At 32.6% G+C, this 22,810-nt stretch overlaps 1 protein-coding gene across 3 annotated transcripts; it reads right to left on the minus strand.

The window, feature by feature from the left end:
* Positions 1 to 379: 379 nt before the first annotated feature.
* Positions 380 to 22,796, minus strand: LOC106068076 (PHD finger protein 20-like). 3 transcript variants are annotated; one of them, XM_013227364.2, is made up of 18 exons: positions 22,304 to 22,796; positions 19,599 to 19,833; positions 16,742 to 16,922; positions 15,217 to 15,301; positions 14,981 to 15,066; positions 14,637 to 14,712; positions 13,960 to 14,287; positions 13,512 to 13,647; positions 13,054 to 13,267; positions 12,470 to 12,640; positions 9,109 to 9,399; positions 8,215 to 8,343; positions 7,785 to 7,912; positions 7,544 to 7,646; positions 3,437 to 3,632; positions 2,037 to 2,988; positions 1,398 to 1,521; positions 380 to 988 (listed from the first exon to the last, which is right to left on the minus strand). In XM_013227364.2, exons 1-18 carry the CDS (start codon positions 22,308 to 22,310, stop codon positions 846 to 848), a joined length of 3,585 nt encoding a protein of 1,194 aa, XP_013082818.2. In that variant the 5' UTR covers positions 22,311 to 22,796; the 3' UTR covers positions 380 to 845. The 3 variants fall into 3 exon arrangements, with proteins under 3 accessions (XP_013082818.2, XP_055871828.1, XP_055871830.1); XM_056015853.1 differs by having other exon boundaries at positions 16,724 to 16,922; XM_056015855.1 differs by lacking the exon at positions 8,215 to 8,343 and having other exon boundaries at positions 16,724 to 16,922.
* Between the last annotated feature and the right edge of the window lie 14 nt (positions 22,797 to 22,810).

The following is a 22,810-nucleotide window of genomic DNA, read 5'->3' on the forward strand; positions in this document are numbered from 1 at the left end:
GAAAAAAAAAAAAAAAAAGGGATAGATAGTGTTTTTAGAAAAATATATCAAATACTCATCCAAATAAAAGTAAATGGTTATTAAAGTGCAAAGTTTATACTTTTACAAAATTAAATGTATGAAATATACATCATAGATCTAAGTCACATTTTTAAAAGTCAGTCTTATTGGTTTTTTTTTATATGTTCTCTCTTTGTCTGTGGTTATTAATTAAACCAAAAATGTGATCTACAGGGCCTAAATAGTACAAATGACCTATGAACTATCAAAGAAATTCTGTAAGACTACTATTTTGTTTTTGATAGTTTTGATAGTCACAAACAGGTAAAGAGAATATCAATAACATGACATATTAAATGAATGAATAAATATCTGGTGGTTCAAGTAGGTACATCTCATTTTATTTATTTATTTTTTGCACACAAAAAAAACAACAACCTCAACAAACAACAATTCAAGCAATTCTTTGTACAGAAATATTCACAAGATAAAACAATAAGCCTAGATTTGACATTAAGGAATAACATGACACTGCTTTTTTCAAATCAATGAATGTCACAATCAATGCATGGCACAATATATAAGGGTAGGTCAGATACTTTTTAAAAGTGGGTGTTTTACTACTTAGATGGCTGGGTATTTTAAAATGTAACTAATGGGTAATGATCTGTGTTTGTTGAGGTTTAAAATTATTATATACCAACTGGGAATTTTTTTATTTTTTATTTCTTATATTTGTTGGTCACCCACTTCTAAAATTCCCTTTTTGTCTTTTTTTTTACATTACAACCACAAACTCAACACTATATTTAGCATTTGTACATGACCAGTACTTTAAGCTTAAATTAATTGTGAAGACACAGTCGCTGAGCTTTGTAAAGATTACGTGCCAGCTTGCTCAACGATTTCTTGAGAGCTGGGATATCATTTAAAATGTTTTCTTCATTCAGTTGAACTGTAACATTATTGTGCTCTGCGTTTTCAAGTTCTGCAAATAAAATATAACGAGGATATTTTTAGAAGACAATAGAAAAAAATGGCAACATGTAGATGAAAAAAAAAATTGAATAACTAAAAAAGTAAAGAATTCATTCATTTATTAGTCATATTTTATAACTATAGCAACTAGACTAAACATTTAAAGTACTATGTTTAGAACTAAAAACACTGGAACTAATGGAATAAGTATTTTTGTTTTTCCAGTGCTATTTATACATGAAATAAATCAATGAACGTGGTTAGGAGAAATAAAAATTAAAAATATATATCACAAAATTTCAAGATAATTAGTTAAAAAATTAATATAATATACAGGATGCAGGAAATGTCTGTAAAATCCAAAGAAAGAAATATAAAAACTTGCAATATAAATAAAAAGACAAGAATGAAGCACCTACCAGCTATTTGTTGCTCAATCAATTCCAGATGTTTTTCTACATTGGTTTGTACCTTGCTGACATGAACTAAAAGATTGTGTTCACAGTTCTTGTAAGGATCAACTGACTCTTCTGCTGTGTCCGTCTAAAGATTGACATTTTGTGAAAATGAAAAACAAGACTCAAAAAAAACTAAAATTGTATCATTAAATAAAAATCTTTACTTAAAAGCTATAGATTTATGGTACAATTTCAACTTACGGTTTTTCCTCAAACAATGCTTTGGCATTTAATATGATAAATAAATTCTTAATTCTATCTAGGAAGATGATTAATGTAATAAATTTTAACAGGAGTTGGTATTAAATAGTTGTTTAAACTGGTCTACCAATAAAAAAATCAAAACATTAAGCATATAAAAATTTAAAATTTATTTTAAAAAATTATTTCAAACAATTCTATAAACAGTTGTAAAGTAGGATGTGTGGTTGAGTGGTTATAAACCACTTAAATTTGAATACCCATATGAGCTGGATAGTGATTGCTGAGCCCCTAAAGGCAGCACACAAAAAAACTCCCAAATACCCTATATATCTATATAAAGAGATTGCGTGTAACAGGGCCTTTACAAAAGTAGTACTTAAAAAAACAAAAACTTACATCATTGTCCTGATCATCAGTGTAAACTGTGGAGTGACTCTGAACACCATTAACATCAACAAACAACTCATTAAGCTGTTTAACTGTGTGTCCTTCAAGCAGATCATCATTGTCCATTGCAGAAGTGGTAGAAGATTTATAGGACAGCTCAGCAGAGTTATTCACTGTGTGATCAGATCTGCACAGGTCATTACTTGACAAGTTGGTAAGTGTTAAACTTAGAAGTTTTTCTCCTTCCACATTGTTAACATGGCTAGTGACAAGTGAGTCTCTGCCAGGCGAACTTAATGCCCCTGTGATAGTGGAATCTGGTAATAACTCTCTGATTGTTTGATTGGACAAAGTACAAAGACTGTCACCATTCACTTTGACAGGATAATTTTTGTCACCGTTAACCAAAGTATTTATTGAACTCTTTTCCTTTTGTGTAGAAACCTCAGTTTCTTCAAGCGTCCTAATGCCAGTTCCTTTAAATGTCAATTTCTCAGCATCACCACCAGGACCTGGAAACAAATCTCGGACCAAACTGTCCGCCTTGCCCTGGAAGGAAAGAAAACTTCCACCCCGTGAGGTTGATGGAGTTTGGGGGATGGCTGTGCAGCCTGATGGAGGGGGAGACATGTCCTCCCCAGATGAGATCCTGTCCCTTTTAATTCTAGTGTCAAGCAAGCTGCTCTGTGGTGTGCTGGCAGGAGAGGGCAAGCCTGTGGTCACTTCTATTGTGGCAGATGTTGAAGTGGCTGCTGAACATGTTGGTGGACTGGTAGAAATGGTGGCTGCAGAACAAACCTGGCTCAAAGTTCCAGAAGGAGCAGACAAAAAAAGGAATGTCGATGGTGTAGGTGAAGGGTCAGGATCTACTGATCTGGGTGTCAGTGTCAAATCTTCATCAGGTTTTGTCCAGTTATCCCAGTCTGTCTGCCAAAGTTGGAATTCATGCTCATCTTCCTCTCTAATAATAATAATAAAAAAAAAAAAATAAAAAAAAAAAAAAAAAAAAAAAAAGCAAAAAAACAATGAAAAACTTATATAAAATAAATGATATGAATCAAATAATCATTTCATATAATTTTTTCTACTAACAGTTTATTATAACTGATAAATGAAAGAAATTGTTTTGTGATTCAAAATATTACCCTGGGAATTTCAGTGAGTGAGTTAACCCTATCTAAAATATTTTGAAAAACAAAGTTCATTACTGAGACTTTCGGATTTGGCAGTCACAAGCCCATTCCTAAAAATTTCATAATTTTATTGATTACATCTGTAAAATCTGCCTCTCTCATCTCTTTGTGTGTAAAAACAAAAAAAAAGATATGTAAAGGAGAAAAAAACAAATTTGCAGACACACACAAAAAAACCCAATCATTATCAACAAATAGTATTTTCAAAACCCTTACTTTGAAATCTTAATCTGTCTTCGAGCAGAGTGTAATGCAGACTTTAACTTGTGCAGAACTGATGATAACTCATGACATTCCATGGCAAGTGACTTTAAGTTTTCTGAGGGAGGTTCTGAGACAAAGGGGAAAGACGGCAGCTCCCCTTTCTTTTCCCAACTCAAATCATGCAGGTACTTACAGCTGTCTCGTACTCCTTTGGAAAGTCACAAAAAGCACAATGATATAAAACAGAAAAATTAGGAGTTGTACATTTATCTATTAGTATAAACAGTTCAGAAAATGTAGGTAAGAGTGTGATCTTTACCAAAGCATTAGAATATTATTAATAACAATATTAAAAATCTCTTCTAGTCCTCATTTTGCTATTGATCTTCATGGTTCTTTTGTAGTCGGTAAAATAACATACTGTTTCAAGCTGATGATGCACATCAGCCTTGAATAAGCTACTCAGAACAGGATGAAAGTTCAAAACCTCCATTCCTTTGTGGCCTATGTGGGTATCAAAGTCTTTAGAATACTCCAGTAACAACCACTTACATTTAAAAAAAAGGCCAGTATAATGGGGCCATCTTTAATAATTTTCAATTTCAAAGGTCCAAGCTATCCTCCAATGGTGAAACCTATCAAAGATATTTTTAGAACTGGTGTGATATGATGGGGGTCTGGATCTAGAAAGTGAGATAAGAATATGCCCAGCCCTGCACTTACCATAATAATGCAATGAAGAAAAAAAAAGTTTCAAATAAAATAAGAAATTCTGCATTTATGTATCTTAAAAAAAAAAATAATTGATTAATAAAACAGAATATGCATTTATATATATATATATATATATATATATATATATATATATATATATATATATATATATATATATATATATATATATATATATATTTATTTATAAGCTGGTACTCACCTGTATCTTTAAAAAAAATTGATTAATAAAACAGAATATGCGTTTATATATATATATATATATATATATATATATATATATATATATATATATATATATATATATTTATATATATATATATATATATTTATATATATATATATATATATATTTATATATATATATATATATATATATATATATATATATATATATATATATATATATATATATATATATATATATATATATATATATAATATATATATATATAATATAATATATATATATAATATATATATATATATATATATATATATATATATATATATATATATATATAATATATATATATATATATATATATATATATCCTATACTCTTAAGCGAGCAATTCTTGTATGTATGTATGTATGTATATATATTTATATATATATAAATTTTATTTCGAAAACGGCTCTAACGATTTTCTTTAAAAGTTCACGGTATGTGCATAATAGTGAGAAAAAAATTCTCAACTCATTGGCCACATCGGGAAAACTCGAGGTCGACCGTTATATCGGTTTGAAAATGCCTCATTATCGAAAAATTAATTTTGGCTAGAATGTTTTATGAATGAAAATTTTCCGTGACGTGAACGGGAAAAACGCTGCCTACGTCACTAGGCTTACCGCAGTACACTAAAATATTTCTTTGCAAACAAGAACGAGTTCTCAAGGATCAATAGACCTAATTAAACATTTGCACACCATCTTACTGTAGATTGATTTATTATAGAACTATGAAAGAGAAGTAATGAAATTAAATGTGCCAATGTACGATTAGTTATTGTGTTTTGAAGGCTTTATAAATTGATAACACTTGAATTGCCTAGAGCGGTGTAGATACCTTGTACTTTGTTGTTTATTTTGCTGGTGACCTTCAGCTGTTCTATTTCAGCTAAAGCAAGTTGGCGCCTAAACTGGTCTTTTAAGCGTTTCGGTATTACGTCGTCCACTTTTTTAGCTCACCAAAAAGAGACTGCCTTTGGCATGCGTTCGTCTGAGATTCGTCTTCCATACAGGATACCGCTCTGTCCAGCGTAACTGACGGACTTAAAGAATTACCTCTATTCAAAGCCCCGGATACACATTTGAGACCAAAGAAAATCTGCTGCCGAGAACAGAGGCAGACGCGAAAAGAAAATCTTAATCGACCACTGTTTGACAATGGTTATGCTTGCCCTGGATGTGGCAAAATTTGTAGGTCACAGCAGGGGCTGCGTAGCCACGGGAAATACTGCAATCCTCATTAATCTTAGGAATCGAAGACAAGCCTTATTATTATTTTTTTTGCTGTTGAATTATTACCATAAGTTCGTGCTTTGTGTCTACTGTTCCGTACCGAAACAAAGGAAATGGTCATAACACAGCTTCTCTACGCCTTACGTGCTCACACTGAACATGATATCTAGCCAGCGGCCAACGAGTTTGCGTACGCTGCAGCCTCTTTTTATTTAACTATACACCTCGGTAAAAAGCTTGGGGTTAGGGCTTGGAGATGGAAGGCCCAGTTGAGATCTGAATGGAGGGATGTGTATAAGCAGGCCATATCCCTCCACGGGCTGTAGCACCACTGGGATGGATGGATGGTATGAACTTCTTATAGTCCAACCGTCAGGCTGGGCAGGGCACGTATCCCGTATGGGTAACGAGCATATTGTTTGGCGTAACAGTGGTGTCCCATGGAAACGTTTCTTTAGAAAACTAATGCAATGATTTAAGTCTATTAAGAAAAAATTAGCCATTTTACTTTGTCACAAAGTGCCTGTTTTACCCTATAACGTAGAGATTTGCGTCACTTGATGTTTCGTACTAAAGACATAATGAATGTATACTAATTCCATAATTAAATGTCTGAACGCAACCATCTAAGAAGTTACACTGCAAAGACTTTCTTCTAAGCCAGTAATAGTAGACCTACAATAGTTTTACACAAAAAATGGATTGTAAAACTATAAGACGGATGTGAGCTGTGGTTTGTCTAGACTATAGAAGGACTTAAGAGACTTTATATTTAATCGCCATGTATAATTACATTTAGAACTAACAGAACACTAAATGTAACTCTTCAGATTAGTAGTATTTATATGATCGTTCATTTTCGTAATTACAAAAATATTCCCAAAATGACTTAGGAAATTATTTAACCGAGCTAGGATCGGTCATCCAGGTACTATATATATATATATATATATATATATATATATATATATAGTGTTACAAATGAACAGTGATAGGTAGAGGTCAACGTATGACCCCGGCGAGATGACACAGCAGCGAGTGTTCTCTGAAATCTACATGTACAAACAAAGACAGGATGTGACGTGTCCTCACGTGTTGTTCCAGGGGACGAACAGATCTAAGTAGGGGGACAGTTACTAATGAATAGTGACAGATAGAGGTCACAACTTGTGACCCCGGCAAGATGACACTGCAGCCGATGTTTTCTGGAATCTACATGTATAAACAAAGACAGGATGTGACGTTTCCTCACGTGTTATTCCAGAGGATACTAGCCGTGTTTGTGCAACTTTGGACAAGCGATTAGGGACTCTATATAAGCCAGAGAGTTAATGTGAAAGTCAGTCGTATGGAGTCGTGAGTAAGCCGTTACAGTCGATACAGACGATGTAAGACGTGTGCGTGGAAGTGGAAGAGAAATGTGTACGACTCGATGCAAGTTAACTAGGGTAGAGTTAATTGGAGTGGACTACTGTCGTTAAAGTCTATACAGCGAACTACAGTGGAATTACAGTCGAGTTACAGTCGATACAGTCGATGTAAGACGTGTGCGGCTCTGATGTGGTAGACTGGAGTACGACTTGGTTCAGCTTTGGGAGACCTGGAGCGACACTGGGAAGTGTGTCGTTGGTCTGTTCTGTGAAATACGACTCGGTGCAAGTTGAGAAGAGATGAATTGCAAAGAAGTGAAGAGATGAATTGCAACGAAGTATAGCTAACTGTAAACTGACAGATATTGTACATTCTTCTACGCTACATGTTACAGTGACGAATTGTTAGAGTTAATAGTCATTAAAGTTATATGAAACTGAAAGTTTAGTCGTCAAGTTCTTTACAGTGTTTTTATTTGTGTGCCTACTAATACTTCTAGCCAGAAGATTCAGAAATACGTAACAATATATATATTTATAAGCTGGTTCTCACCTGGTGGGTTTTCACAGATAAAGCAAACATAATTGGCAGGAGGTTCACCAGTATTATTGGTGTCCATACAAGCAAAGTGTTGCCAACACATACAGATGTCACACTGTAAGATCAAATACAATTAGCATGTTTCAATTAGTTACTTCAATACAACTTGGATTTTAGTTTCAGCTAATGAAAAGTTGTACATTATAAGAAAAAAGAAATATATTAAATGATAAGCATATAAAGAATAACTTGCTTGAATCATCAACCCATTAGTCTCCCTTTGGCCACATATACAGTTGACGATATCTTTGTCAAAATCTTCATCATATTCCACAACAACACTCTCATCCTGGTCTTGAGGAAAACGTTGGTTCTTAGTATCTACAACACAGAAAAAAAACAACAGGAAAATCATGTCACAATTAAACTAGCTGTTAGATCTTTAAATGAATTCAAGTTTTAAAATCATTCTAAACTACTTTAGCATTCAATAACTAAAAATAACACCCTTATATACAATTTAACTACTAAAACCAAAATTCATTTACAGTAAGTAACACACAGTGTTAACATTTTTTAAAAAGTTATGGGTATTAATGAATAAATTGTGCAAATGCATGCAATATAAACGAATATGTTTAAAAAATTAATTAAATTATGAAATCATGGACACATTTACTGACCACCCCATATATCTTTGTTGATTAAGTCTGGACTGGCAGTTGTAATGGATATCTCTGAGTCGTGTCGTTGGCGCTTGCTTATCAAAAGTTTCTCTCTTGAGCCAATGGATATGTCTGAGTCTGTAGAACCTAACATTGCCAAGGATATAGAGTTTTTTGTACAGGTTTAGGATGCAAGACCATGTATTGTATCTGAGACACAGTGATATTTATACCATTTGCAACTATGTTACGCAACATCAAAGAGAAAAAAAAACGCATTATGGAATTATGGTGAAATAACTTGTCTAAAACAATCTAGAATATGGAAAAAAAAAAGAAAGAAAAAAAGGTAGACAAAACCAAAAAAACAGTGGATGAAATTGTGATACAAAATAACCAGTCAGTGATAACAGTCTTGTTCATTGTACATATAAAGCAATTCATATACAAAGTCATATAACTGCCAACGGTGCTAGCATTACAGATACAGTTTCTATTCTGAGAAATGATTGGATATGCCAAAATTTTGAGATTTTTTTTTTGGAGTGCTGTATTTTGATTACAGATCTTTGTGGAGACAGCTTGCTGCCCAAATGGACCGAACGAAGGGGGAGGATTTAAGTCTAAGTAAGTTATTTTAATTACTAGTACATTTTGTAACAGAGTTCTATTGTTAATGTTAGATCAAAGAACAAAACAAACTTAATTATTTTAAAAAATATTAACTCAGGAAAAAATAATATTACAGAAATAATTATCAAGGAATCAGAAACAAAGAGAAGTCAATTAGTTACAGAATATGCAACTTATTCTTGATATTTCATCATGATGTCCAACTTGCAAAGTCTAGTTACTGCGAATGAAAATGTTAGCAAATGAACAGAAAAAACTAGAACTGCCAATGTCACTCACATATGCTGTTTGTCTTCTTCCTCCGCTTCCTGGACCCTGGAGCATGGATGGGGGACTGAACAAGTGGAGACAATGCTGCCGTAGAGGAGGTAGGGGTTTCAGCATCAGTATGGTAGTACTTAATGTGAGAGGTAAGCAGGGTCTCTTTACGGAAGGCCTTTGTGCAGCCCTCAAAGTGACATTTGAATGGGTTGTGATCTTCTTCAACAATAAATGCTTTGGATGGTACAAACTTCTGCACAGCTGCAGTTGGTAATGGTGCAGCTGAAAATGTTGGGCCTGTCGATATCACTGAAAAAAAAAGTTTTTTTTAATATTCTGAAATATCCTATACTACAACTAGTTTGCACTCATTATTACTGATCCCAATACCTAATAAAATTAAACTCTAAATTATATTTTAAGGCTTAAAAAAGAAAAGGAGCAATAAGAATGACAGAAGTTAATAGTCATTCAATGGAGACATATCTTTTAGATAAACTGAACATACAAAAATATTTGTTTTAAGTTTCAAACTTTCTTTTTGATGCTTTTGTCTTTTTTAAAAAGTAATTTCCCTTTTTTAAAGAAACAAATTGCTAAGTTTAAGAAAGAAACAAATATTGGTTTGGGATGCGGGTTGGATATTAATTTATCCCACTGATTAAATGCTAACATACTAGATAACTATACACATTATTTTTAGCAACCTTCTAGCTATTTATAACTAGTAGCATAATCCATGACTTTTACTTAACTTTAACATAACTCAGTGTTCGAGGAAAGAATAAAAAGCACAGGTGACATTGAATATGATGGTTCCCCTAACATTCCCCTGACTTCATACAATGAGACATGACATGATGTGAGCAATAATTTTTGTCAATAGATAAAAAAACTAAGATTTTCATGACCAGTCAGATGGAATATTAGAAAACCTGTGATGAGAAGCTAGAAAAGATGCAAACTAGAGCTGTGAGGTTTTGTTTATAACAAATGAATATTCATATATGACTAGTGTAATACCATTAGTAAAAAAACTTAATAACTTAGAAAAACTCCAGGAAAGAAGACTTAAGAGTAAAAGAGCAATAATACATAAATCACTGAACCATAATTTATAGATACAAAAACTCAATCTAATAAAATACTCAAAAAGATACAAAGGTAAAGGCATATTTCTTATTCCATATGCTAGAACTAATGTGTCTTCCCTAGTGCCATTAGAGCATGAAACGGTTTGCCTGAATCAGCCAGGAAAATCAATGACTTGATAGATTTGAAAACGAAATGATCCGGGGACTAGGATCACAGGCCCAAAACTGTATACTTAACTTTATCAACCCATATATGGAGAACTGGAGACATACCAGAGGAACGGAGAACTGCAAACATAATACCCATTTTAAAGAAAAATAAACCACCAGGAGACCCTAAAAGTTATAGACCAATATCTCTAGCATCAAACATTGGCAGAAAAAATGATCAATAACCGACTTATATATTGGTGACTAGAAAGCACCTGCTCACTCCACAATGCACAAGCTGGCTTCAGGAAAGCAAGTAGAACAGAAGAACACCTCTTTCGTTTTATCCAGGACACAGTAGAAGGGTTTCACGAAAACAAACACACTGCAGCAGTTTTTATAGATTTGCAACAAGCATACGGTAGAGTGTGGAGAAAAGGTCTATTTTTGAAGATGAAAAAAAATGGGCATCCATGGAAGAAGGTAAAGCTGGATCAGGGTTTTCCTAAAAAAACAGAACAATCCCAACCCGATTCAAAGGTGCCATCTCTAGTAAAAAAAAGTTTGGAAGAAGGCCTACCATAAGGTTCAGCCCTTAGCTGCACACTCTTTCTAATCTTCATGAATGACCTCCCGGACCTCATTTCGATCAATAAGGCACTTTACGCATATGACCTCTTAATTTGGACAACAGAGAAATATCCAGTGCTGACTAGATACAACTATCTCCACGTTTTCAAAATTATGGAAAATGGAAATAAACAAAGAAAAGTCAGTTTATTCAATCTTTAGCATAAAGAATAAAATCCAACATATCTTGGTGTAAAATTAGACCAAAGACTGTCTCTAAAACACTTTATGCCAGATTTAAAAGAAAAGGCATCACAAAGATTAAACATAATAAAACACCTACCAGGAACATCCTGGGGAGCTGAAAAGAAAACCTTTATACAGTTATACACTGGATACGTCAGAGTCAGATCTGTCATGGATAACTGTCTGTCCATACAAGTAGCCGCCAACAAAACCTACCAATCATCTTTAGACACAATCCAAAACCTCTTAGGTGCAACAGAGCAGCATTAGAAACTATTGAAAGATACGGAAGGTTGGAGGACGGCCATCCAAATAAACTACTAACAGAGAGAAATAAGAAAAACAAGCAAAAAAAAAGCAAAGAACTCTGATCCAACTTACTTATGAAATTGAGGCAATTACCATAGCTTTGCAGACAGTCGAAAACAAATTATATGAAGGGATACAATCACCATCAGATATTGTTGTCTTTACAGAATCCCAATCCACTCTTCAAGCACTTAACAACAGCACCTCAAAAATCCCAGAGAGTTGACAACACTAATAGTGATAATACATCAGATGATGACAAAATTAAACATTAACATCACATTACAGTGGATCCCTGGACACATTGGCGTCATGAGAAATGAAAGGGCAGATAAGCTATCAAAGGCAGGATCATCTATGGAACAACCAGATAGACCTGTTAACTACCTCACCCTAAGGTCAATGTTAATCAACAACCACAAAGAGGAGTGGCTCAACCAATGGGCAACAGGAAACACAGGCAGAGCCATGTTTAAAGAAATGAACATGCCTAACAAACTGGACAGTATTAACTTCCTCCCCCACAAAGAGCAATCTACAATCTTCCAACTAAGGACAGGACACACACCTCTGTTAAATTACCATCTCAATAAAATAAATTTCACACAACTCCCCCTTTGTAGACACTGTGCCCCCCTCCTTATGAAACCATAAACCATATCCTTTTTGAATGCCCCTTCCTAATCCACCTTAGGCAGACCCTACTACCACTACAGCCCAACATAACCAACATCCTGTACGGCAGTGCTGAACAGCTGAAGAAAACAGCACACTATTTTTCCTTGGCACAGTCTGCAAAAGAGCTGACAGCTCAGCAGCAAAAAGCTGGCTAGAAGAAGAAAAATAGATTTGAAATGCACAGCTAGATTAACATATGGATACACCAAATTTATAAGATAAGAGTGTCACTGTCTTAGCCACATAAAGTGTTAGCCTTACTTTAGCATGCATACATAAAAGTCATTTATGCCACTTAGCACATATGCAATGATGATCAAACTGTTATTAACCTTCAAGAAGTCCACTGTCAAGTGATTTTGCTCTGGCAGTTTTAAAAAATGGAGATTTTGTTGTGACACAGGCCTTTACTTTGGAACTTTTACTGTTTTTTAATCTTTCTTTCTTGGTGCTAAAGAATGATCTTTTTCGCGATCTTTTGCGACTTGTATGACCAGACAATCCTGCATATAAATAAAAAATTAGAAAAATATCAAAAAGTATACCATTAAAGAAATAATGATAATTATAAATAATTTTATTAAATTTTTAAATCCCCTCGTTAGAGATTCAAATCTTTTAAATAAACTGCTTTATCCAAATGGCAATTTTCATATTTATAATTACAGTACTATGCATTATATATGCTGGTGATACTTAAATAAATTAAGCAATTCAAACCAAGCTAAACTAGGCCCTACCTATCCATTATACACAACAGCCATTGTATGCATTTAGAAAATGACAGAGGACTTATCTTTGATAAATAACTAAGATAACCACAAAAAAACAAAATAAATAAAAAACAAAAAAAAAAACATGTCTTTTACATTTATTGAATACAGCTTGAGCTGGCTTCATTGAAAAGGATAAATACCTTTGGGACTTGAGTTTATACTGAAATCCACTAAGACAGGTTGTGTTTTTAATTCTGTCTCTTCCACAAGAATAGATGAATTAACAGTTGATTCTTTCAGATTGCCAACTAAGGATTTGTTTATTATATCTTCATCTTGTAAATTACTGGTAACATTTGTCTGAACCTCTGAGCTGGTCATCTCCAATCCTTTTGACGAAGCTTCATTCTCTAACTGATAGAAATTCAGTAAACATTAACATAACAACCACACAACAGGAACACTTTTTTTTTTTACTGTCAACTTAGAAAAAAAAAACAAAAAAAAACAAGCCTCCCTCTTTTTTACATTTTAATATATTTGTTACTCAAGTTAAGGATATAATATGTGAGACCAAATTTTAAAAAATTCAACAAAACAAATTTCTGGATCTGTAAGTTACATAAGAGACTGGTGGAAACATGTTGTTCTCAAATACCTTAGAAGTTGAGGCTTCAGCAGTGGACAGTGGTAATGTCAGTGAAACACTCTTAGTTTCTTTCAGTTCTTTGAGCCTCTTAGCCTTCAATGGAGAAAGTCTGATGTGACAGGAGAAACTGCCTTTATCTGGTTCTCTGGAAGACATAGATCACAAGAACATGGTTTCTTAATATTCAGTTTAGCAGGTTATTTTACTGCTTAGCATCAGAAATATAGAGGAAGAAAATTGTGGTGCCAATGGGTCTGTCAGAAGCTCTATAACTTTGGTAAAATGTGTTGTAGGCATAGAATACTACAATAATATGACCTACTGTTCATGATTGACATAGTAAAAATGTGTGCGTTCATGTTTGTTGTATTCAGTTAATTTCATCCGTGCGACATGATAAAGGATGAAATACAACACAAAGGTAGATAACATAAAATACTTGAAAATAGGGTGATACCTTTTAATATATACTTTTGGGGGTGTCAGCTTTCTTTTCAAAGAAGACATCTTGACTTCTTCACTTGCTTTCTTCAAATCCTCTGAAACCTGTTGAATTTTATTCTTTAAGTCTGATGTCTGCTGCTCCAATTTCTTCTTTAAAATGTCTGAGTGTGTGGGCTGGTCAACATTCTTGTTCACACTGTCTAGTGTTTTCAGTTCAGCTGTCTTTTTCCAACTTTCAGGAGGGGTTTGATGCTCAGCTTTCTTTCTGGTAACTTCTAGATCCTGAAATTCGTGCTTCTTTTTTTCTGCAGAAAGCTGCTCCACCCTTTTTTTTACACTATCTGTAGATATAAACATTTTAAAACTGATTAGCTTTAAATTTAAAAAAACACAACAGGCCAAAATCAAATCTTGTTCTAATCAAATCCTTTATAACAATAAAAAAAAAACTTTCTTTAAGTATATCCTTCAATTTTTGGAAAAGTATAGAAAATTGGGTTCAATATTTAGTTACTTTTAGCATTAATATTTTTATAATATATTTAGAAGTCTAGTTAAAGCAAAATAATTTTTTTCTGCAAGATTATCCACCTTGGCAAGCATCTAAAGATAGGATTAAGAGTAGCACTTCTTTAAAGATAATCATTTAAACTGTTAACTGTTTAAAAATGAATTGCTTTACAAACTTACCTGGCAATGAAACTTTGATACTCTTGAAAGATATTTTTGGCTTCAGTGAAGGAGGAGACTTGTAAGGTGGTGATTTCTGAATAAACAAATATGTAATTATTGATGCTATCTAGCATGTTTAGAAACAACTTGTTAACTAAAATATTGATATTTCCCAAACAAACAAAAAATTAAATTAAAAAAAAAAAAAAAAAGCTTACAAAAAAAAATATACAAACGGTAAACGGTATATACATTGTCAATCTTTTTTCTTTTTAAATATTGGTATATTAAGTTTAAAGGGGAAACAAAAGTAATATATCTAACATAAAAAAAATAATGCTTAGTGATAATGGAAATATTACATTTTTCATTTCTTCTGGTAAAGGCTGAATGTTCATGGCTTGTACCAGGCACGACACACCATCAAAAAAATTGACTTCATAGCTGCCTGAAAAAAAATAATTTTTTTAGCTTAAATGAAATTTTTATTAGATGTTTGTTTTATAAATAAAAAATAACAATAGAATATTAAGGGGAAAATATCTTTCTATCCTATCTTTTAGTAATATTTAATAGTGCAATACATGGAGCTACTGACCATCTTCCATCATTCTAATAATTTTAGCAGGATACTTTTTACAATCTGTCCACTTGGCTAACACATGTTCACCAGCTCTGTAAATCTAGATTTTTTTTTTTAAAGATCAAAAAAATAATAATTAACTTTGGTTTTGAGTTTTATTCTGAAACTGTCTTAATAATGAATTGTACAAAATATGAACATATAAAAATCTGATATTAAAAATGGGGGTGAGTGGCTGAGAGGCAAAAAACCACTTGGCCATCTATCAAGAGAGTTCTAATCCTGACTCCAGCAGAGTTATGTTTGCTGATTGCCTAAAGACAGCACTGAAACTTTCTCCCAAATCCCCCCTCCCCACTACCACCAAAAGAGATTGGGTCATAGCACACAGAGCATGCTTTAATTATGTCGAAAAGTTGTGCTATGTAAAAGTAATTTTTAAAACTTTTTTTTATTAGATATATTTCTAAATAAACAACTAAAACATTTTAAAAAATAACTAAAAGATGATATATATTCAAATATTAAACGATGTATACATATTACATATATAGAGAGCACTATGGACCAAGTTGTTTATGAGAGAAAATGGGGAATCAAATATAGTGAAAAAAAAGGACAGCCCCTGACCAGGGCATTAACCATGGAACCTCTGATTTAACAACTCCACCTAGAATTGTTCCCAATATTAAACAATGATTAATAATATATCTTTAGCTTCTCTAATTAGCAACTTAAAAGGGGTAGCCAAATATTGCATCTCCAATTAAAATTTTGTTTTGCAAGTGCATGTCAAGCAAATATTAAATTATAGATGTTGTACATAAACATAATAAACATCATCAAACTGTAATGAAACATAGACACTTAGCAAATTGTTAAAATTAAATATTTAGTCAAATGCAATAAAAACAATACAAAATGTCTAGAAAAAAAAAAAATTAATGATCTATATAGATAATGTTATATTTAAGTATTATACACTTAATATTTACATATTGTTTAGGTAACATTAAGTTTTTAAAGAAAACAATATATTTGCTTTAAATTTTTCATAGTATGATAATTTATTGAAGTAAACAAATTGTGGTAAACAAGATAATGGAAAAACAGTGAACTAAACTATTATGAAATGATATTAAAACAACTGACTGGCTATAAGGTACATGGAAGATGATAAAAGACACACACATTCAATTCAATCCAACTATGCTATATCCAAATGTCTTGTGCTTGGAATTCAGTTTTTTTTTTGTTTTGTTTTTTAAGACATATTCAGTTATAGTTAATTGGACCAGGCAGTTATAAGAACAACATTGATTGTTCCCTAATGGATGGTCCCATTAACCAGATTCAACTGTATATAGATTAAAAATTGAAGTATCAAGTAATTTTGATATAAAACAAGACTTGACTGTTAAATAAAAAAATACATACCCACAACAAAACGGCAAAAGCTTGAAAGTTGTCATGCTACAAAGACTGCGGGAAAGGCCTAAAATAGAATCAATGTATAACTCACATAAGTAGATTCACTCACAGGGTGGGGATGGATGCGCCGCTTCTTGGAACCTTTGTCTTTTCTTTCAGAGTGGCGAGTGACTGGCCTGAGTTTGTCACTGTCCATGGGCACCCATTCATCATAGCGCTGGTTCCAACCTTCAAAATGGATCAAAACCATTTTTTGTGTTTCATCTATTTCAACAATTTTTGATGGATACCTGAGAAAAAATGATTTCATCAATCTTCATAAATGATTAAATGACATAAAATCTTTAATTCATAAGGCAAGTAAGGCTAATTTTATCTGGTTCCTTGGCCAGCTATTAATTGAGATCGCAAGGTGGCCAATACAACAATCAACTGCCTTTCATTTTCCTAACAAATATAAGGAATTCATTCAAGCTTGATGGACACAAGATATGTGAAAATGCAAAAAGAGAAAGAAGGAGGTAAAATGGTGAAGGTTACAGTGATAGCTTTTTAAATGCATTTCAAATAAAAAAAAGTGTAGGACTTGAATTTCAACTAGATGGCTCAAGCCTACTCAAGCCAATACACTAACTTCTGTGTAATTGAAGTGCTTATGAAAATAGAAGGATTCATAGCTATCTTTTGTTAGTTTTAAACTTTTAAACAATGAACTAATTAACAAAGTATAAAGGGGATTAATTCAGTTAATGCCACCACATCTGTCAAGTATAATTTCTTTCTCTTGCTAGATACAAAAAAAAAATTAATAACCAATTTATATAATTAATTAACTAATTGGTTAATTTTTCTATTGATTTTTGTGTTGTACAAGAAATAATTGTGCAAAATTTCAAAAAATTTCAATTCAAAGTAAGGTGTGAGAGAAATAATGTGTACAAAAATTGTACCAGACTTGATATAAGCTTTGTAAAAAGGAATACAATCTATGCCAAAGGTTCATGTTTCTGTGCACATTAAGGAGGACAGCATTTAAACAGAGATTCTTTAGCAACACTTGAAAGCCCAAGTATCAATGCAAAGAAAAGAAAACTTGACAGAAGCTGGCTTTAAAAAAGACAGCAAGACAACTCTTACTATAAAAGTGGCACATACTTTTAAGACAACAAGAAAAGACAGGGAAAAAAAAAAGGACAAAACTTAAATACCCCAGCAAGATGTGGCAAAGCATGGTTGAATTGAAAAAAAAAAAAAAAAGCCCCCCCCCCCTCTTACTTAATTTTCAGGCTCAAAGACCATGTCATTTTATTCTCAAGTTTATCATGTTTTATAATGGCCATAAATGATTGAAGTTATTGAATTTTCCATAGTTTTTACAAGTAAACTTTTGTAAACATTTTGCACAAGTAAACAGATTTTACTAACAAAGTTATTACATGTTTTTCAATCTCACTAAAAATTATTTGTATATTTTTTGCTAGGATGGGCCATATAAAAAAAAAGTTACATTTTTCACTTCAAGGATAACTTAAATTGAATAGTTTTTAAAGTTACATGTGTTTCTCCAGTACTGGTGACCAAAAGGTGTTTCAATAAAAATTCTAATTGAAATGTCACAATATTTATTTTACTGCATTTAGAAATGGTTAATTTATAAATTGTGATATTTTGAGCTTGAAAGGTGTATAGGGTACATTTAAAATTGTATAAAATGTGTGAAGTGGTGCACAAAATGGCATCTTTTGATGTAACATGGAACACCTGGGTTAGGTTGAAGTAATATTCTACTAAAACCAAGGAGTGTTGAACAGAAATATTTGTTGAAATGGGTAAGCTGTATAATCTTATTGTATTATCTGTCTATATATACAATTCTCTTCATGGCTCAAGAGTTTGGACAAGAAGTAAAGGAAAAATCACTCTTTTATTTCTGCAAGTCGGACAGACTAGAGTTACCCTACGAAAAAAAAAAAAAAAGAGGGGGGGCGGGGGACAAGTAGTATTCACCCGTCACAAAATAGAAGGGCGAGACTTAACCCTTGTGACCAAAAAGTCATGGAAAGATCACTCTTTTTTTTATTTCTACCCCACATAGTTTTAACGTAAAAAAAAAAAAAAAAAAAAAAAAAAAAAAAAAAAAAAAAAAAAAAAAAAGGGGGGGGGGGGGAACAAGTAATCTGTATTCACCTGTCACTAAATAGCAGGGCTGAACTTAACCATTGTGGGGCCCAATGTGAAACGGATTTCGCGGGGCCAAGTTTGAGTAGGGATATGGATAATATGCGAAAATTGAGAGTTTGTATTAGAAAATATATTCGTCTGCATTTAATTCATTCTTTACAATGTACAGAATTACTTTACGAGCCTTGCGTGCAGTGCACAGTGCAGGTTTTTCTTTAAAATGTATAGTAATTAACAGGAGACATTAATAGACAAGGTGTCCCACATTTTTTCATCTTAGCACCAGAAACACCACAGTAGAAAAAATGTTGAAATGTAGCAGAAAATTTGAGAGATCTAGATGTAAGTTATTTTCTCAGCAAAGTTTTGAAATACAATATATGAATTAAGCATATTTTTTTGTTTGATCTAGAATACTTTTTCTTTATCTAAATTGATAAGGATTTAATAGTTTTATCGTTGTTTGTGGTGCTTCACAGTCACTGAACAAGTCTTGATCTAGGTCTAATGTAGATTTAAATCTAATCTATATTTAAATTTATATCTAGTTCTAACTTGGTGCATTGAAAGTCAGAAAGCTGCTCCATTTATTCTATGATTATGTCCTGTTTACTGCGACTATGTCTACTACATTTTTAAAAGATTGCTGAACACACACACACAAAGGCCTAATAGATCTATCTGTGGTTAAAAACTATTTAGTGAATCACTAATAAAAGAATAATTGATAATGTATTTACACACTAAACAGATTATATTATACACACATGCACAATTTTACTAACCATGTTCTAGAAAAATCCATAGCTTCCAATTTTTCTCCTTTTACCCAAGATATTCCCACTCTGACAGGAAATCTAGGGTGTACAAAACGGGGACTTGCTAGTGACATGGTCATGTGACCTGGACTTGTGGATGAAGTGCTTGAACTTAAAGCAGTGGGAGTGCATGGTGGTTCTGAAGTTGGTACTGGAAGAGAAGACAGTGAAGCTGGCACTGTGTCTGATGATTCCACTACATCTGTCATGAGTATAGATATTATTATAAATGTATTTTACTACAATCATATGAAATGAATAAATAGATATGAAACATGATTTGTTATACATGCAGCAGTTTGTTTTCTTTGTCCCCCACACCAACAGGATATCGAACAGCATATTATTGAGTAATATTATATAAGCCAAAAGCAGTGGATAAGCAGAGAGTGAAAATAGTTTTAAATAGGAAAAGCACCAAGATTGTACTACCCTATTAAATAAAAATATACCAGTCAAATTAGAAAAACATGCAAAATAAAAAAAAAACTTTTGTTTTAAAAACAAAGTTTATATTAAGTGTATCAATTAGTTTGGATCAGTCATTAAATAAATTTGTAAGCCTCAGTCAATGACCTATACAGGGGACTTATTCATTTTATATATGACAAGTGACTTGCGCTGGAATTTGGATTAAAGTGAGGAGGATTCGCGCAACACGTCGACCTCACTCTCTCGCCCTAAAGCCCGTCCTTTTCCGGAAGCAAGATTTGGTCAAGACGTCCGGGGACAAGTTTGGGTGCAGTGGATGACCAGAGACTCTTCTTATACCACCACTTCAGTCAAGTACAATTTCTTTGCCAGAATTAACTCAGAATCTTAAATAATTTGTATTTCTGATCCATTACAATTACACAAATTGGTCATTGGTTTTCCTGGCCTACTCAGGCAACCCATTCCATGCTCTAATATTTTTATTAGGTTTTTTTTTTGTATTTAAAGTATAATTTAGTGTTTTAGAGTATAACTGCTACTTATCTTATCTTATATGATACAGACATTACTTAAAAAAAGAAGATGATTACATCATGGGCGTCATGAATATTAACCAATGACCTAAATTCTGCCAAGTCACTGGTTTTCCTGGCTAGCTCAGGCAACCCATTCTATGCTCTAATAGCGCTAGGGAAGAAAGAGCATTTGTACAAATTTGCCCTAGCATATGGAACAAGGAATGTGCTTTTATCTTTGAGTCTTTCAAAGCATTTTATTAAATTTTGTTTTTGTATTTGGGTTAGGGTTACTTTACTTTTAATAGTCTTCTACCCTGAAGGCTTTCTAAATTTAGTGATTTTATTAAATGGTGCTACTCTAATCAAATGTGTATATTTGTTTGTTATAAATCTCACTGTTGTATTTTGTGTCTGTTTCAGTTTCTTAATGTTGGAGGGTCCCAAACAAAAAGAGGATGCATAAGTCATATATTTCTTATATATAATTATTAAATTATATTTAATATTCTATTATTGGCCCAACCAAGGTTAACTCTTACCAGTCTTTAATATTTTTTGAGGAGTTGGCAGCCAGGTCTGAAGTAAATTCTAGCTGATTCATAGTATTTTACAAGAAAGTAGAAAAATAATAAAAAATCAGACATCCAGTTAATTTTTATGTAATATTACATTTTTATTAAAAATGAAAAATGTTCCAAACATGATGTCTGAATGTTTATTTTTGAAAATTTATTTGTGTATGGTACTTTTAGAAGCACTCGCGAGGGTTCAATCCAGGGTGACGTAACTGACCAACATTGTAAGTTTCACAGTCTTAAGCCCACTGTCAGCTGTTTTTCTGATACTGCAAACACTGCAGTCTTTAGTCTTTCTGTATGGAAAGATAGCTATGAAAAGCTTTCTCTGGTTGGTTTTCCCCCTGCCCCTCCCCCTCTGATGCTGTGAAAAACGATCTTGATCAAGCTATTTTATTTATTTTTTAGAATAATTTCACGATAATCATCTGTAAACATTCTGCTGTATAAAATAGTAATTTAAAATTTAGGAATCAAGAAGTGGAACAAAAAGTTTGATATTCAACTTAAATTCGATACTAATTATTATGGACCACTGGGTGGGACATTCAACCGGAATGGGAAAAAAAGTCCCTCCCAGCGGGACATTCGACTGGAAATTCCGGAAAGGGTTAGATAAAGTTTTAGCTTTATGTTCTTATTTGATTTGTAGAAATTTTTTTAAATAAACCCTAATGCTCCTAATGACTAATGCTTTATTTTTTAAATTAGTTTCATCAATACCAGATTCCATGATAGTTTTTCTTTTACTATAACACCTATAGTATTGTATAAACTTATACTAAATGATAAATGTATTTTGCAATACTAGAATTTTCTAGATCTAGATGACTAGACTCATAGTTGACTTAGAGTAAAAGTAAATCTAAATTCTACACTGACTTAGTGACTAGTGGTAGTCACTAGAACTACTACTAGATTCTAGCACTAATCACTAGAGTTGACTAGAGTGACTAGATTGATAACAAGATTTACTAGAATCTGGTCTAGATAGTCGTAGATCTAGAATTGTAGTCTACATACATCATCAGTCATGATCAGTAGATTTAGATCTATTATAATTATTCAAACTATAGATCTAGATATAAATAAATTAATATTCTAATCAATCCATCTGAATCTATCTACTCAATTTTCTACTCACCTGACATATTTATTTTATAAAATGATATTTATCCAGTTAGAACCAAACTGATACAGATCTAGATCATAGATGTAGTAGATCTTGAGCAGATGACTACACTAAGTATAAAACGAAATTCAGAAAAAGACAGACAACAAAGATCTAACAATACACAGTGACTGTGACTCAACATTTCCAGCATTCTACTTTCACTTCACAGTCCACTCTATCGAAAACAGGTCACTTATTTCGTCAGTTTCTTTATTGTTTTTCATAATGAAATGTAGACTAACTCAAATGAAATACACAGAACAATATGTCTAAATAGATCTATATCTAGATAAGATCTATTTTCTATTTGTTTCGATCGATATTGCCGCTTTTTTTACTGTACTAAAAGTTAGGGTCTTTAGAAGATAGATCTAGAGTCGCTAGAGACTGAGATTAGGCAACAGTAACACCAGTGTCAGTTTTACCCAAGAATAATTTGTGTCAGTGACAGAAAAATACAAAAATAAAAAAAAGATG

The sequence above is a fragment of the Biomphalaria glabrata genome, chromosome 17 (assembly GCF_947242115.1).
Source record: "Biomphalaria glabrata chromosome 17, xgBioGlab47.1, whole genome shotgun sequence".
NCBI lineage: Eukaryota > Metazoa > Mollusca > Gastropoda > Planorbidae > Biomphalaria > Biomphalaria glabrata.